Source organism: Candoia aspera, chromosome 2, assembly GCF_035149785.1.
Source record: "Candoia aspera isolate rCanAsp1 chromosome 2, rCanAsp1.hap2, whole genome shotgun sequence".
NCBI lineage: Eukaryota > Metazoa > Chordata > Lepidosauria > Squamata > Boidae > Candoia > Candoia aspera.
The window spans coordinates 16,960,101-16,978,780 of record NC_086154.1 but is presented as its reverse complement, the minus strand read 5'-3'; the positions used below and the strand labels follow the sequence as shown (position 1 = coordinate 16,978,780).

Sequence of the window (18,680 nt, the reverse complement as noted above, 5' to 3'; positions counted from 1 at the left end):
GAACAACTTACACTGCCCTTGAAGCTTACTCCTAGTTCTACGTGCTCAGGAGCAGGCCTATCTACCTGTATTCTCGGACGTAAGTCCAGAGAATTCCATGCTACTTACTCCTACATCAACACCCTATGGGCATTTCTGATGGGACTTCTTTCTAAGGTGACCGTTGGTGCCACGACATCCCCTAATTCTGTTACCCCAACATTAAAATGGACTAGAGTGCCCATTTTCTCTTGCCATCTCCCAGCTGAGTTGGACCTCAGACCACAGAGATCCCGCTGGCTGGGGAGTGAAAACTGAAACGCCGAAAGAAAAGGCTGCTTTTAAGCTGGAGTGAGAGCTCAGATCTACTCCCGTCGGGATTACAATTTCCCCAATCACCACTGGGTGTCAAACCGAGGCTGGTCTGTACCACACAAAAACTCCCCTTCTGCTTGTTAAACAAATACCAAATCATGCGATCCTAAGCGAGCTAAACCCAAACGCCACCTGCAGAAACGAAGACCCGTGACTTACTCAGCCGAGGACCAGAACACGTGGACGCCGCCAAGGGTCCCGCTTCCCGAAAAGAAATCAGGCTGTCAAGCCAAGCCTAGTGTTTCTCAACCTTGGCAACTTGAAGATGTGTGGACTTCAACTCCCAGAATTCCTCAGCCAAGTTGCCAAGGTTGAGAAACACTGAGTTAAGCAGACTTTCCAGGTCCCAGCATTCAACAGACCCTCAACAAAAGACGCCTTTTGTTGTGAGATTTTTTTTTTTAAGAAAGAGAGAGATTTTGCCTTGCCTTTGAACAGGTTGCTGCAGTGAGGCAGAGATGCCACAGGATAGGTCCCATACCCTTCAGAGGTTCTGCTTTTCTAGAAAAGATTTGTTTATTGTGCAGGGACAAATAGGAGTGTGTTTGTGTGTGGGTGTGGGTGTGAGAGAGAGAGAGGGAGAGAGAGAGAGAGGTTCTCCTACCCATTCTCTCTCTCTCTCTTTCTCTCTCTCTCTCTCTCTCTCATTTTGCTTTATTTTCTTAGCAGCCCAGAGTGCTAATTTTTTTTAAGTAGGGCAAAATATTTTAAATCAATTAAATTTTTCCCACCATAGGAAACATTGGACCAATGTTGCAGGATTGGAGTGTTCAGAGCAACCAAATCTGACTTGCACAACTCCAAACCATCCCAAGGGGGGAGTTGAGTGAAGAGGTCTCTGTGCTAGCACCTGGTGGTGGTTCAGAGTTTTGCAGCCCCCATATATGGTAGTTCTACTCCACAAGGTGAAATTTTAAAACTCTTTCAAAGCATGAAAAAAGGGATGGGGCTCCGGGACTTTTGGATCTGCCTGTTAAAATTAAACAAGTACTTACTCTGTATACTTCAAAAAATGTTGCTGTTGGAAATTGCATGTCTTGAATTCTATGAAGCTATTAATTTCTGCTTGAAATAAGGATGCATTGCTTAATATAATTGTGGCTCACAATCAGTAAGTAACAGTTGTGCTTTGACTGAATTATAAACCAAATTGCTGGAAAGATTCCCAGAATTCCTCATGGTACACCAAGGACTAGATCCTTCATCTCCATCCCAATTATCTTCACTGCATCCAGAGAGTCTGTGAAGCATACATGCCATCTGATGGCTAAAGTCCAAATCTGCAAATGCATTCTTCTAAGCTTGACAATTTTATTTGCTTGGACAGGGTATCCCCAGACAACATGGAAATTAAAAATCCAGATTTTTAAAATCCAAATATATCTTGGGAAAGGAGTAAATTTAGTTAAAGCATTTTCCCTTCTCTGCTCAATTTTCCTATTATCATTCAGTTCACCAACAGTTTCTCTTCTCTCTTATTTGTGAACACAGTTTTTAAAAAAAATCTATGGCTGGAAAGCATTCAGATGCTTCAGCCCTGTGTGTTGGTTGGAAAGGGTGACCAGTATAGAGTTAGTGTTATCTGCTGTAGCAAACAGGGAAGTACAATTGCTGAACCTCACTGAGAGGAAACCAGAAGAACTGTAGAATGAGATCCATGTTTATTTATTTCTTCTATTTCTATCCCGCCTTAATTTTGTGTAACTGAAGGTTGTGTATATAATATTCCCTCTCCTATTTCCCCCACAACAACAACGTTGTAAGGTGGGTTGGGCTGAGAGAGAGTGACTGGTCCAAAGACACGCAGTTAGCTTTAACTCCTAATGAAGGAGTAGAACTCATGGTCTCCCAGTTTCTAAGCCAAAGCTAGGAAAGAAAGATCTCAGGAAGGAACTTAACAAAGAGTTTCAGAGAGCTCTCAGAAGAGACAAGCAGTATTACTACGATATCTGTAAAGATGCTGAAGATGGAAACAGACATGGAAAAACAAGGAAAGTCTTCCAAAAGATCTCTGAACTCAGAAGGTGGTCACAACCTTGAACTGGTATGCTAAAATATGTTAATGGACAGATAGTAACCAATTCAAACGAAATCAAACAAAGATGGAAGGAGTGCACTGAAACACTGTACAGTAGAGATGTCACCATCCAAGATACCTCAGAAGATATTCCCTACAAGAACATTTAGTACGAGGAGATGAAGTTGGATCAGCACTCTTTTTTAAAAAATATAATTTTATTAAGAATTTTAATTACAGTAGTAAAAACTAATGCAAACTAGAGAAAGAGAATGGAAAGAATTAAAAGTGCAGGAAAAAAGGAAGAGAATATAATAAAGAAAAAAGAAAGAGTTCAGAGTTGAAGATAAAACCCCCCAACGAAGACTTTTCAAACCTGGCATTCTAAAGGTTACTAATAGCTTTAGGATAGTTAATAGGTAATTTCTGAAAGTGATTAGAAAGTGAGGTTTGCGAACTTAGTGTCCTTTAAAAGCCTCTGCCAGAGCTGAGAGCAAGATGGCTGATCCTGTTGTCTCCTGGAGCTCAAATCCATGGAAAACTGCTGTTCTGCGGTCCCCTTGCGAGGAGCAGCTGTCCGGAGCACATGTGGGCAATCTCCCATTCCCTCCTTATCCGGAGAGGTTCCAAATCATCGGTTCCTTAGTCTTCCCTGCAGTTGTCGGCTCCGCTTTTGCAGAGCTGTCCTCAGTTTGCCATAACTCCCCTGGAAGCCTGAAGATGAGTTGAATCAGCACTTGATTTAATTTTATAAAACCCATACATCTCTCTTTATTTTCTTTTGATTCTTCTATTTTTTATCTCTGTCTTTCTCTTGGTGGTGTTTTTAAATACCTACATAAAGAAATAAAGAAGGTTTTGCTGGTCTGTGGGTGTATGAACCCAAGGGTTGTGGATGGAAACCATGTTTTTTGGTATAAGGTGGTGTGTGAACCAGCCAATACTGGTTTATTCAGTAAAACTTAGAAATAATAGTGAAATAAATAGCATGAAAAGTTGCCCTGAAGCAAAGCCCCATGTGGTTCCTGAGCAACCCTGCAATAAATCATGGTTAAACAGATCAAGGCTTAGCATAGCGCAGTGCTTCTCAACCTTAAGATGAGTGGACTTCAACTCCCAGAATTCCCTGCTGGCTGGCTGGGGAATTCTGGAAGTTGAAGCCCACCCATCTTAAAAGTTGCCAAGGTTGAGAAACGCTGGCTTAGCGCGCAGATAGAGCCCGCGCAGCCACAGGTTTTCCTCTTCCCACACCACGCCGCCTTTTCGCTGGAAATGGACCTCCGCGTAACGAGGGGGCGCCCGCCTTCCCCGCCCCTCAGCTCCCCCGAGAGAAAGCCGCGGCTCCAGGCTGAGCCCCTTCGCCGGCCCGCGGAGGAGGCTTCGTCTTCGGCCGCCGCCAGAGGGCCCTGGGCGGCGCGCGGGAAGAAGCCCGGCTCTCCGTCTGTCCGCCCGCCTCTCTCTTTCCTCGGCGCGGGGCGTCACGCGCTGAGCTTCCTGGGTGACTCGGAGGCAGCAGCGGAGCGGGCCAGGAGAGCCGCCGGCCGCCGGGAGACCTTCCCTGCCAGCCGGCTTGGCCGGCCCAGGACCTGTCGCGGCTCGGGGCAGGCAGCGCTTCCGGGCTGGGAAGGATGAATGCCGCACGCAGCGCTGCGCTGCCCCGGTGCGCCGGGGCCGGGAAGGGAACAGGGGCGGAGGGGACTATTTGAACCCCGCCGCCTCGTTCAGCCTGCCCTCTCTGGAAGGCGCGGCGTCAGAGCCACCCGCTGGAGCATCCGGCGGCGCAAAGTAGAGCAATATCTTCATTCGGCTGGCTGGAGAGGAGTAGTGTGCAAGCTTTGGGGTTCCCCAGAGCTCTTCGGCAGCATTCTGCTGGATGAAGCGTTCTGCAGAGCTCAAAAGCCTGCAGGCTGCTCTGGGGTGTTCCTTAGTCTTTGTAAAGATACTGTCCAATATAAATGTGGGGTTCCTGTTCCTTGCCCCACGATATCTTTGATTTTTTGCATCCATTTGAAACCTTGACTGTTAGTCTTTCTGTTCAGTGTCAATCAAGTAATAGAACTGACTTTCCCTGAGGTTTTAGTGTATGCTGGTAAGTGAAAGGAGGCTTTAAAAATGGTGATTACAGTGCTGCAGCAATAAGCTGAATTTAATCCTGCTTAAATAAGAACAAATGGGCATGATTTTACTCTATATCAGTGTTTCTCAACCTTGGCAGCTTGAAGATGTGTGGACTTCAACTCCCAGAATTCCCCGGCCAGCTCAAAACTGGCTGGGGAATTCAGTTCAAAACAGTTGAAGTCCACACATCTTCAAGCTGCCAAGGTTGAGAAACACTGCTCTATATAGTTAGTACCATTCCTATAATAGTATACACTGCCTTTTAATTTGGATTAAGGCAGCTAACAAAACAATACTTACAGCTACAATATATGAAGAAATAGATTCAGGGATTGTACTGGATCTAAACTGAAGTTGAGTCAGTGTTGTGGTACAGCTTCAAAAATGGCAAATGTGGTTTTAGAGTGCATTCTTTAGATGTCAAATCAATGCACAGCTTCATTTGACTCTCCTTTGTTGACCTTCCTGGACTTTGTTTGGCCAGTTCTGGCTGTGGCCTGCACTTAAAATGGAATATTAAAGAGATTGGGATGGGTTCAGAGGTGGCAGTGAAGCTGAGGAGAGATCTTGGAAAGTTAACAGCCGGGAGAAGTGACAGATGAGAGGTGGCACAATCTTTGCACAGTGCTCTGAGCCTGAAACCCCAACCCTATTTTAACCTAGCATGTTCTGTAAACTTGGCCCTGTGGTTAGTTTAGAGTTCAGGACAAATAAAGTCTATAAAAGTCTATACTGAAACTGCCTTCCTTTGCTTTTTGTGTCTGCAATGGGATGGCATTTCACTTACACTTGAAGGTTTGGTCTTTTTCTTCAAAGCTGGAAAATTCAGATTATTCTGATTCTGAATTTCAAAAGGGGTCTGTTGTGTCTTTCCCGACTCGCAATCTTATCTTGGGAAGCATTTTTAAAGAGATAACCTCAAGTGGTTGACCAAGGTAGAATTTTCATTTTGTTTGTTTTCCAGTCCCCTTTCTGGGTGAATTCTGCGCTTTGGAAGTAGCCTGAAAAGGTGAATTCCAGAACAAATTTGATGAACGGAGGCTTGTCGTTCCAGATGCCCGTGGCCTCCAAGGTCGAACGGCCTCCTTATGCTGGATACTTCTTGGCTGGAGGGACATGCAAGAGAACTACGAGACTCTGATCTCTCTGGGTAAGGGTCGATTTCTCTGGGTGAATTTGTGAAACATGCGGAACCGTTCTGGACCAAGCCCAAGGTCCAGGGAGCCTGACTTGCTGTCCTCAATGTGGCGAACTATATGCTTCTGGAAAACCCACCAGCAAGGAATGATGGGAGCAGTTCTCTTGTCATTTTTTTCCATTATTTGCTATTTGGAACGTATACTGCACCCAAATCTGGAAATTTGATTTAGGTCTCGTGGTTGACAGACCTCTCTTCCGTGTATTTTTCTCATCTCCTGGGGTAAACCACAGAACAGCTCGTTCTCTGCATTTGGAGCAAGGCTGACCATCACTGAATCAGTGATAAAGTTACTTAGCCGTCTCCAATGTGCTGGACAACAATTCTCATTAACTCCAGGATCTTCTGGCAATGGGAATTGTAGTTGGTCAAGGACACCAGGTTGGGAGGAACTGTTTTCTATACTAATTGAAGCATCTGGATCCTGACCCATGAACTAGTTAGATGTTCTGTGAAATTAGCTTTAACTGTAATATATAGAGAGAGTCATTCTGGTGTAGTGGTTAAGGCTCCAGGCTAGAAACTGGGAGGCCATGAGTTCTAGTCCTGCCTTAGGCATGAAGCCAGCTGGCTGGCCTTGGGCCAGTCCCTGTCGCTCAGCACTAGGAAGGAGGCAGTGGCAAACCACTTCTAAAATCTTGCCAAGAAAATTATAGGCACTAATCCAGGCAGTCACCAGGAGTCAATACTGACTCAAAGGCACATAATAATAATAATAATAATAATAATAATAATAATAATAATAATATAGGATTACAGGAAATGAGTACAGCAGTTTTTACAGTCGGTAAAAACAAGGCCTGGAGCTGACTGTAGTTCTGGTCACGAACTTCTTCTTGCACAATTTAGGATCAGACTAAAGAGATTAGGGAAGACCCACAGATCAGCTAGATATGAGCTCACTAATATTCCTAAGGAATATGCAGTGGAGGTGAAGAATCGATTTAAGGGACTGGACTTAGTAGATAGGGTCCCGGAAGAACTCTGGACAGATGTTCGCAACATTGTTCGGGAGGCGGCAACAAAATACATCCCAAAGAAAGAGAAAACCAAGAAGGCAAAATGGCTGTCTGCTGAGACACTAGAAGTAGCCCAAGAAAGAAGGAAAGCAAAAGGCAAGAGTGATAGGGGGAGATATGCCCAATTAAATGCAAAATTCCAGAGGCTAGGCAGAAGAGATAAGGAATTATTTTTAAACAAGCAATGCGTGGAAGTGGAAGAAGAGAATAGAATAGGAAGGACAAGAGACCTCTTCCAGAAAATTAGAAACATTGGAGGTAAATTCCAGGCAAAAATGGGCATGATCAAAAACAAAGATGGCAAGGACCTAACAGAAGAAGAAGAGATCAAGAAAAGGTGGCAAGAATATACGGAAGACCTGTATAGGAAGGATAACAATATCAGGGATAGCTTTAACGGTGTGGTCAGTGAGCTAGAGCCAGACATCCTGAAGAGTGAGGTTGAGTGGGCCTTAAGAAGCATTGCTAATAACAAGGCAGCAGGAGACAACGGCATCCCAGCTGAACTGTTCAAAATCTTGCGAGATGATGCTGTCAAGGTAATGCATGCTGTATGCCAGCAAATTTGGAAAACACAAGAATGGCCATCAGATTGGAAAAAATCAACTTATATCCCCATACCAAAAAAGGGAAACACTAAAGAATGTTCAAACTATCGAACAGTGGCACTCATTTCACATGCCAGTAAGGTAATGCTCAAGATCCTGCAAGGTAGACTTCAGCAGTTCATGGAACGAGAATTGCCAGATGTACAAGCTGGGTTTAGAAAAGGCAGAGGAACTAGGGACCAAATTGCCAATATCCGCTGGATAATGGAAAAAGCCAGGGAGTTTCAGAAAAACATCTATTTCTGTTTTATTGACTATTCTAAAGCCTTTGACTGTGTGGACCATAACAAATTGTGGCAAGTTCTTAGCGGTATGGGGATACCAACTAAACCTCAAAAAAACCAAGATTATGGCAACCAGCTTGATTGATAACTGGCAAATAGAGGGAGAACATGTAGAAGCAGTGAAAGACTTTGTATTTCTAGGTGCGAAGATTACTGCAGATGCTGACTGCAGTCAGGAAATCAGAAGATGCTTAATCCTTGGGAGAAGAGCAATGACAAATCTCGATAAAATAGTTAAGAGCAGAGACATCACACTAAGGTCCACATAGTTAAAGCAATGGTGTTCCCCATAGTAACATATGGCTGCGAGAGCTGGACCATAAGGAAGGCTGAGAGAAGGAAGATCGATGCTTTTGAACTGTGGTGTTGGAGGAAAATTGTGAGAGTGCCTTGGACTGCAAGAAGATCAAACCGGTCCATCCTCCAGGAAATTAAGCCAGACTGCTCACTTGAGGGAATGATATTCAAGGCAAAACTGAACTACTTTGGCCACATCATGAGAAGACAGGACACCCTGGAGAAGATGCTGATGCTAGGGAGAGTGGAGGGCAAAAGGAAGAGGGGCCGACCAAGGGCAAGATGGATGGATGATATTCTAGAGGTGACGGATTCATCCCTGGGGGAGCTGGGGGTGTTGACCAACAGGAAGTTCTGGCGTGGGCTGGTCCCTGAAGTCACGAAGAGTCGGAAGCGACTAAATGAATAAACAACAAAAACAGGAAATGCCAAATTGTATACACGCTTACCAGCAAATAAACTCCACAATTCTTTGGGATTAACTTCTGAGTTAATCTGCAGAAGATTCCACTGTTACTTTGCCATGGCTGGGTCCTAGTGACCTTTCTCCCAAGCGCAGGGGAAATGCTTTGCTCTTTAGCATCCCACTGCAACTCAGGTAAGCTTCTGGCTTCCTTGATTATTCCAAGATCCAAGTAGTTCAGCATCACTGCCCAGATTCTTCTAGAAAGCGAGAGCCCTCCGTTCCATTTCTCCCTAGCAATTGATGATTTTTAATGGAACGCTCCCCTCTGAAGGTAGCGGGCATTCACACAGTCACAGGGTAGCTTGGCCAGAGCAGGGACCCAGCTGCATCAGTGGCCCATTGCATCCACCTGGTGCCAGCCAATCTGCCTAATGTCCTAATGAGGTCTTTTGCACTTTTCCTTGTTAGCAGAAGAGATGGCCATCACCCTGCCTCGAATCACTGCGCTAGCTGAGCCCCACCGGAGAGGGTTGGCATCGGGTAAGACTGGGTTTTTTTATGCTCTGCACCCCAAACAAAAATGATTTTCTGTGTCTTAGGTGCAATTAAGAGCAGCTGCTCTGTTCTGCATTTAGAATAAATTCTGTAAAAGCTTATGCAAATTGACTTACTTTATACACACACACATTAGACAACCTGCGATCGATTGGGTCTTCGTTTCAGAGGTATTTCCTTTCAATGCCTTCAACAGTGGCAGAGCTTCTGATATACTGGGAAAGTTCTTAAAAATTCAGGGAGACATTCAGAAATGTATCTGCCCTGAAAGTAGTCAGTGTTGAGCTGTATAGCACAAACATCAGAAGCTGACCACAGGAAATATTTTATGATAATTTTTATGTCATAAAATGTTTTATAAAATTTGCCAAATTTCTATTCCATGAGAGTCTTGGGTCCCAAATTTTGGATGCATTCTGTAAGTTAGCCCATCTGAGGTATCTTACCTTTTTGAGGTATCTCAAAAATTGTTGCCCTGTTATGCACCGTTTTGCCGAGTTGAAGGTTACAAAGTATCAAACAGACATGAGAGTTTTAGCGGTATATAGCTATGAAGGTGAGATAATAATAAGAAACAAGAAAGAAAAATGCTAGCCTGCTACTTTTGGTCCAAGATAATCAACCTCTCCAGTGATGCGTTTCTCACTAAAAACATATATTTTTAACTCTCCAGTCCTCTATTTAAGCATAAAAGATGTGCAGGATCAGTCCAAAGAGCTCTCTTGTGTGCCTCCTGTTTCCCAGAATGGCCAAGAAGATGACATTAAGACGTGGTTCTCAACAGTGGGCATTCAGGGACACGGGACTTCTGTTACTGGTAGTAGTCTATGCAGCTTCCCAAATTTCCAGGAATACCACCTCCGGCTCCTGTTGTCCAGCTTTTTAGAGGCATCCTACCTTTTTGATATTTTGAGGTGATTCATGACAATGTGGACTAGTAGCCTTGGACTGAATTAGCCCCCCAAGTTCCTCCAGTCCTTCTTTAGAATATTCTAAGCTGGTTGCCATCACTATAGTTATGGCAGTGGTCGTCATAGTTCAACTGTGTCCTTCTCTGATTCAACAAAGCTCATTTCTGCATATATTGGTATACCAACCTTCCCTAATTCGCCACTCTATTGGGAATTCATCTCCCTGAATTTCCGGGCAGTTCCACTACATCTGCAGGGAACCTGGCTGAAGAAGGCGGGTCAAAGAGATGCTTCCTGTGTGTCACTCTAGCAAGCCACACAGGAAGGAATCCCACTTGGGAATGGAGTTTGTCCTGTTCCCAGTATTGAAGCTTTTCCTTGCCAACAGGATTTCCACTTTCTAAATCTGATCTGCTCTCCTGGATGGATCGAGAAGATTCATGGATTCCAGAACTTCAAGAATGTGAGGAAAGAGTGATGCCAACTCATATAAGCCCAGGTGAGAATTGTGGTTTGTTTGTTTAACGACCACAATTGGGACCAGAATTTAGGTCACTAAGCGATGTGGTTGTTAAGCGAATCCAGACCCAATTTTACAACCATTTTTGTGGTGGTGGTTAGGAAATCACAACGGTCATGAAGTGAATCATGCAGTTCCCTATTGATTTTTGCTTACCGGAAGCCTGCTGGGATGGTCAAAAATGGCAATCATGTGACTATGGGATGCTGCAACCGTCATAAATGCACAACGGTTGCCAAGTGTCCAAATTGTGATCACATGACCACAGGGATGCTGCCACAGTCATAAGTGTGAGGAATGGTTGTAAGTTGTTTTTTTCCATCATAACTTCGGATGGTCGCTAAACAAATGGTTGTTAAGCGAGGACTCCCTGTAAATATATGGGATGGAATTTCAGCATGTAAGGGGAAAATTTTGTTCATCACCATCCAGTGCTAGATTCTGGCACAGAAGCCTCAAACAGTGCGATAGTAGCTATGCATATTACATTTATCTTCAAGGCTTTTCAGCAGAATGTTAGGGGGAAAAAACAGAAATAACTATATAAATTGAACGACTTCGACAATAGATCAGCCTTCCCTCTCCTGCTTTACTTTTCATCACTTCTTAAAGTGCCAAAACTGGAGGAAGTTATAGATCCAATTAGACAGTGCATTCCAAAAGAACAATAGTGGGTTAATTCATCAGGACTTATAAAAATGTTTGCAAAGTTATGAGCAAGCTTGTTTTACAGAACTTTTCTTCTGATGAGAGAAAGCGTCATAGTCTCTTACAGAAGTCATAGAAAAATACCAGAATTTGCAGTCTCCGGCTCTACAACGCGAGCCCGCGTGGCTTGATTCGGCTCACTGAATTCATGAGGACTTACTCAGGAGCAAGTATAGGGTCTGAGCTTGTTGAGTTCAACCGCTGGCAGCAGGTCCATGTTAGGACTGCCACTGGAACTGAGCTGCAAAAACCTGGATGACAATCAGATGGCAATTAATGTTTCACCAATTTTGTATAACTTAACAATCATTCAATCAATTTTTAGAAAATAGAATAGAATAGGAATAGAACAGAACACCACACCACACCACTTTATTGGCCAAGTATGATTAGACATACAAGGAATTTGACTTCGGTGGAAAAGCTCTCAATATATTTACATAACATCAAAAATAAACAATAGTAAAGCAATAATGTTATTTACTAAAACTATACAATCAAGAAAGAAAAAAAAATTCCTATCAAACATGACTGCTTTAGTCTTGGATACAAACTAAGTCTGTAACTGTCTAACATTCTATCTAGTATTTATTGCATATGATTTGGGTTTTCAAAGCATGATCTCCATCCACAAATAGGGGTACATTCAGTTCCCAACCTACCTCTGCCATCACAGGCATTCCTTATATTTTTGTTGCTTATTCATTTATTCGTTCAGTCACTTCCGACTCTTCGTGACTTCATGGACCAGCCCACGCCAGAGCTTCCTGTCCGTCGTCAACACCCCCAGCTCCCCCAGGGGCAAGTCCGTCACCTCTAGAATATCATCCATCCACCTTGCCCTTGGTCGGCCCCTCTTCCTTTTGCCCTCCACTCTCCCTAGCATCAGCATCTTCTCCAGGGTGTCGTTGTTGTTGTTGTTGTTGTTATTATTATTATTATTATTCCTTATACATCTATCCATAAATAGATGAAACAACTAAGAATTTCACACATCCTTGTCTTACTCCCTGCTCAATGTTAGCAGATTTTGCTGCCAGAATGTCAGAAAGGCAACAAGAGGCAAGTTTTATCCCAAGTTTGCTCCCCAAGCTAGGATCTCTAATCAAAAGTGTGTCTTGCAAGCCAGTTAATGGTTTCTGGGAAAGGATGGCTTTCAAGTCACCTCTGCAACATTTACCTCCTCAGGGGATGAATTGAGAAGAAAGGACGAACATGTTCCTCCGGAAGTAATTCCTAGCAAAACAGATCTGCAAAAGGGGGATGTCCTAGAGAGGAATCTAATGGAGGCCAAGGGCCAACCATCAGGAACAGGGCTGAGGGGCCCCCTAACAGAAGGAAAGGAGCAGCAAGATAACCCCCTCCCACCGACAATGGTTGCCTCCAATCCCCAGATGTCCCTCAGGAAACCCCCAGCGCATGGCAAGAATCATCAGTGCACTGAGTGTGGCAAAAGCTTCAGCCAGAAGTCCAACCTTCTCCGGCATCAGAGGCTGCACCTGGACAAAAGACCCCACAAGTGCGAACAGTGTGATAAAAGCTTCTCTGAGGCCGAGGCCCTGGCCACGCACCACAAGGGCCATGCAGGCGACAAGCCATACAAGTGCGAGGAGTGCGGGAAAAGCTTCAGCTGGACCTCACACCTGGAGCGGCACCGGCGGATCCACACCGGAGAGAAGCCCTATCCGTGCAAGGAGTGCGGGAAGGCCTTCAGCGTGGGGTCCCATCTGGAGAGGCACCGGCGGATCCACACTGGGGAGAAGCCCTATCCGTGCAAGGAGTGCGGGAAGAGCTTCAGCGTCAGCTCCACCCTGGTCCAGCACCAGAGGACTCATGCCAAGGACAAGCCCTACCAGTGTGAGGACTGTGGGAAGGGCTTCGCCCTCGGAGCCAACCTGGTGGCCCACCAGAGGAAACATCTGGGCCAGAAGCCCTACGAGTGCCCCGACTGCGGGAAGAGCTTCAGCTTCACATCTCACCTAGAGAGACACCAGCGGATCCACACAGGGGAGAGGCCCTACCAGTGCCCCGACTGTGGGAAGAGTTTCAGCCGCAGCTCCCACCTTTACAGGCACCAGAGAATCCACACAGGGGAGAAGCCACACCAGTGCACAGATTGCGGCAAAAACTTCTACCTCGGTGCAGCCACCCTCCGCCACCTCCAGGCATCCCCAGCCCGGAGCAGAGACCCCTCCAAATGCACCGAATGTAACCGCAAGCGGGCGGCCCCGCAGCCCCCACCCCCTCCCCCCTCCCCCCCAGCGTGTCCCAAGAAGCCCTATAAATGCCCTGACTGTGGGAAAGGGTTCGGCCAGAGTTCATCCCTGGTGAAGCACCAGCGGATCCACACGGGAGAAAGGCCGTATCGGTGTCCGGAGTGCGGGAAGGACTTCAGCTGGTGTTCGGCCCTGATCAAGCACAAGCGGACGCACACGGGAGAGAAGCCATATCGGTGTGAAGACTGCGGGAAAGCATTCGCCATCAGCTCCCATTTGGAAAGGCATCAGCGGGTGCACTCTCCGGACCGGCCCCACAAGTGTGCTGAGTGTGGGAAAACCTACAGGGAGCTGGCCTCACTGATCAAGCACCAGAAATCCCACGTGGCCGGGAGCAAGCGCTACCGGTGCCCCGACTGTGGGAAGAGCTTCAGCTGGAGTTCCCACCTGGAGAGACACCAGCGCATCCACACAGGGGAGAAGCCCTACCAGTGCGCCGACTGCGGGAAGTGCTTCAGTGTCAGCTCCCACCTGGACCGCCACCGGAGGATCCACACAGGGGAGAGGCCGTACCACTGCGGTGAGTGTGGGAAGAGCTTCAGCGTCAGCTCCACACTCTTGCAGCATCAGCGGACGCACGCCAGCGGAAAGCCGCACAAGTGCAAGGAGTGCGGGAAGCGTTTCATGGCCGGGGCGCAGCTGCTCACGCACCAGCGGGCCCACCGGGGTGAGAAGCCCTATGACTGCACCGTCTGCGGGAAGAGCTTTGGCTTCGTCTCCCACCTGGAGCGCCACCAAAGGGTCCACACAGGCGAGAAGCCATACCAGTGCCCCGAGTGTGGGAAGTGCTTCAGCCGCAGCTCCCACCGCAACCGCCATCGGCACACTCATGCACCGGAGGGGCTCCCCAAGGGGCGATCCGAAGGCCGGGAAGTCAGCTGTGTTTCGACTGAGGCCAAGCACCCCAAGGAGCTGCTGCCTGTGGTTCCTGACCCTCTTTCTCTCATGCCCTCCTGGTGGAGTGAGGGGGACAGGAATAGCATCCCCCCAGCTGCTTCCACGTGGCCCGAGGCCCCACCGGCCTTCCAGGGCCTCATCCCCAATGCTGTCCCAGCTGGGGGGCTGCGGGGCTGGGGTGGGAAGGGGCTCCTACCTCCAGACCCATGGAGGCTAGGGGAAAGCAGCTGTAGATGGACGTCCCCCTACCCTCAAGAGGGGTGGCCGCAGCCTCCCCCAACATCCTAGCTGCTGAAAGCGATTTTGTGGGGTGGATGGTTGCGGGAAGCAGTGATCTTCCCTCCACGCTCAACAAATAGGGCAGAGTGCTCATTTTGTCACGCTGGAGCCAAGGAGAGCTAGTTTGGTCTGGGTTGGAATGGAAACCTACATGTAGATGTTGTCCTGGAAGAGAGGGAAACCACGTTTGTGTTCTTCTGATGGAGGTTTACATGGGCCTGGAGCTTGTAATGTGAGGCGTACTTGGAGTTGCAATAGTTTCTGGATCCTCTGCATTCTGAAGTGGTAGAGAACTATTGTAGAGTTCTTGGTGCTTCCTGAGCTTGGTTGTTGCTTGCAGACATTCCATTACCCAACATCAGTGATGTTACTAGTTGGGTAATGAAACGTCTGCAAGCAACAACCAAGCTCAGAGAACACCAAGATCTCCACAGTTCAGTCCTGAGCTACAGAGATTCTCTTCTGTTGGGAGAGTACTACTGGGTTTACTGATGGTTTGAGCTGGCTTATCAGCATAATTTGCTGGGGAGAGCTTAAGGCAGCAGCAAGCTGAGCAAAGGTTCTAGCTCCTCCTCTGCCTGATGAGTGTGATAAATGAAAGCGTAACAGAAATAGGGTGGTATTGTACATGAGGATCCATTTATTGTCCGATAATAAGTTCCAGGTACCTTCTTAAGGCATCCAAAGGTTTTCTTGGCATTGCACCAAGATCTGCAGGAGCTGCAGAAATCACCAGTTGAAAGAAGCATTTAGCCTGCCTAAAGTTGGAGAGCCTTGAGAGACAATCTTTTCTTTCTGGTAGCATCTTCCTGTGAGGCAAGGAATGAAATCCGAAACCAGAGCAGATCCCTCTTCTGCACAGCACACAGTGCGGTGGCTCAGCATTTGTGCTGCGTGCAAACTCTCCCGGAGTCAATCTCTGCATCTCCAGGTGGGAAGAGACTTCTGCTAGAGATCCCGAGGAGCCGCTGTACTGACAAGTGCCATCAGTCCTGACTGATGACTGTGCTGGCTGAGACTCACGGAGGTTTGGACCAAAACGGGTGGGGAGCTCGGGCAGGATGTTCTACTGTAGATCGATAATGGGAGCCTGTGGCCCTCCTGGTGATGATTCAAGTCCCGTAAACTACTGTAGCCATCAGGGATGATGGAAAATGGTGCCGTCAGCCTTGCAAGGGCAGGAAGTACGCCTGGATGAACTAATTCTACTTTACTGTAAGGATACACGAACAGAATCTTGCAAGTCTGAAAGTACTTTTCTCCCCTTTCGCCTTTACAGCCCGAGAAACTAGGGAGGGTCCCTTCTGAGATGTTTGCCACACCCCCTTCCTGCTGTGGGCTCAGCTGCCTCTTATCCAACCATTCTCCTGGCTGTGGCACTTCCCCGTCTCCCAAGGTCATTCCCACATACCATTACAGGTGTCTGGCACCACCTGAAAGGTCAAAGGTTTTCAGTTCACAGTGTAGGTAATTTACTGCTGAATGGACCAAAGGGTTTCTCAGCACAAGGCAATTCTGCATTTTATGGAAAAAAGGAGCATCTTGGCATCTCTTTTAAAATAGCTGTTCAAGCTGAGATTCATTTGATGCTGATCCATACAATTCTGGCAAAGCATCAGACATATATTTGCTTATCCATTTAGACCACTTAAAATTTATAAAGGACTTTTCAGATCTTAATACATTCCCTCCCAACCATCCTGGAAGATTTTTTTGTTTTTGTTTTTTTGTTTTACCAAAGAGGGAATGAGAAGATGGAATATGAATTAACCAAAGGCTGAAGGATGAGTCCAAACGAACTTGGGTCCAAGAGTTATAAGCAGAGAATGCCCAGATAGGTCTGGATGCCAATTCCTAAGAAGCATTTGTGGAAAACCAGCTTTCCCCATTAATGCTCCATAGCTATTTTATACCTCCTTTCCCCACTTAATCCTGACTTGCATTATATATTTCTAGGTACCTCCAGAGAACTCTGGTTGGATTGAACTACAAGATCAATTACTGAAATGGAAGTTCAATGCATTTAGAAGGCACCAGGTTGGGGAATGTTGGTTCAGAGCGTGTGGGGTTTGAATTTCCTTCTCTCCTTCCTTTGAAAAATTAACATTCAAACAAACAAGCTTATTTTTCATAACAGGTTTTCTGGTGACCATGCTTACATTATGTGGGAAAGAATGGGGATAGATCCTTTTATTAGCAACCCCTTTTTAAAAATTAACATTAAAATGCGGGCACTTGAATTCCAGGTAGGGACAAAGAAACATAGTGGCAATAATGCAACATATCCTAAGTGTTCTGAAAAAAAAACTGGTTAAACCCAGGGGAGCTTAGTTCTGAGTAAATATGTACAGTACTGCATATTCTGTCAGGATGAAAACTTCTAAGAACATACCTAATTAATCTTTGATAATGTCTAGCTGCCTTCCTAAAAACCCTAACATTTTTTATCACCACCAAGGAACCTTTTTTTTCCTGTCAAGAGCTTAATTACTTCCAGGAAAATATTTGAGGTCATATTGTGATAGGCAGAGTCACCCGTTCTCACACTGGCTTCCTTATTTACTCCTTGTTGTCGTTCTCTCTGGCCTACAAGGCCTTCCCTCAGCTTTGATTGATCAAGCAGTTGTGCCCTACCTGAACGAGGACTGTTGTTGGTGACACATGCTGGTGACTTCAGGTGGATTGCTGAATTGCACTTGTGGGGTGTCTCTTCAAACTGGCTCTTCAAGTTGATCTGGCCCAGAATGTGGCACCACAGGGGATGGTGATCCCTCTTGGAGGATGCCACATCGTCTCCATTTTGCTTTGGTTTCTGGTTGTTTTCAAGCCCAATTCAATACTGGAGTAGTCAGTCCTGTAGATAATTTGGACCACAACTGTACATGTTTTGGTAAGTCTCTAGTATCTTCATTGAGGAAGAATTCAGCTAACCAAGCTGGGAAAGTCCTCAGCCAGCAAATCAGCAGAACATACCAGAGCATTCTCCAACCTAGTGTTCTCTAGAGGAGATGGAATGGCTTTCCAGAGGAGATGAAATAGCTCTCCAGAATCCCAAGAAGGATCATTTGTTGGGAATTTGGGGATTGGTAATTGCAGTGCGCCTGGACGCATGGCCAGGGAAATCTGTGATCTGCAACACTCAGTGCTGATACTCATGTTTCACTAAGCCAGTAATCAAGTCTAACAAAGAAATGGCTGGATTCACACATACTGAACCCAAATCAATACATATACTGTATAGCTGCATGTGTGTCCATACATGCATGGACGCGCGCGCACACACACAGAATCTTGTAGCACCTTCAAGATTGACCAACTAGATTAGGGCACTGACTTTGTTGAGTACAACAGCTTATGCCTTAATAAAACTAGTCTTGAAGGTATTACCAGAGTCCGTGTCTGCGTTGTTGCTGTAGAATAACAGCTCTTCTCTCCCTTTCTACAAAATTGCGGTTTAGTGCAACATGTGAATCCACCCATTATAAAGTTATGTCCCCACTGTACCTAACCACAGCACAATCATATCTGGCAACTGCTGGCCTGTCCTGCCCTACACAACTACCTTCACATCAGCCCTAGCTTGTTAGCGAGGAAGACTTAAGGCATCCTTAGCAGAACCATTGCTGATGCAGTATTTCTCTCCTTACTCTGACACCATCCAAGGGCAGCCTCAAGGTGCATAACATTGGTTTGGCTTTGGAAGGAAGCTGGTGACTCAAGTGACTTGAAAGGGAGGTGGTTCAAGCAGGAGATGGATCAGCAATGGAGATAGTAAATTCCTGCCAATTCAAGAAAGGAGGAAGAACACTTCAACTCCTGGGGAAAGGCCTAACGTCTCCTTGCAGCTGTCTCAAAAACTGCCTGACCTCTTGCTGGAATTAAACTTCACAAAATAGATTGTGTTCCACTACACGTTACTTTGCACTTCGTTGACCAACCAAGAAAGGCTTTCGCATGTTTTTCTTTAGTTTCACAATGGCCTTTCAACAGATTGTGATGCTGCTGTGAGTCCCAGGAAGAGCCAAGGTAAGGCTGCTCCCAACACTGCCACTCTGTTCTCAGAGAAGTTGCATCTGTTGGTTTTCTGCCTGCTTTCTGTCCATAAAGTAACTTTTTATAATTTAAAGAGTCTTCCCCTAAAAAACAGGTGCCTGTCTTTTATCCTGTTCCCACTACAAAAATATGTATGCCGTACACGTTTGCAAAAATTGTATGCCATCAAGTCAACGTTGA

The 18,680-nt window shown here is 46.1% G+C and overlaps 1 protein-coding gene across 1 annotated transcript; it reads left to right on the top strand.

Moving 5' to 3' along the window:
- The first annotated feature begins 5,099 nt into the window (after window positions 1-5,099).
- LOC134488967 (zinc finger protein 345-like) lies at window positions 5,100-17,685 on the top strand. The gene is made up of 4 exons (XM_063291341.1): window positions 5,100-5,639; window positions 8,770-8,841; window positions 10,156-10,266; window positions 12,184-17,685. Exons 1-4 carry the CDS (start codon window positions 5,606-5,608, stop codon window positions 14,454-14,456), a joined length of 2,490 nt encoding a protein of 829 aa, XP_063147411.1. The 5' UTR covers window positions 5,100-5,605; the 3' UTR covers window positions 14,457-17,685.
- The last annotated feature ends 995 nt before the right edge of the window (window positions 17,686-18,680 follow it).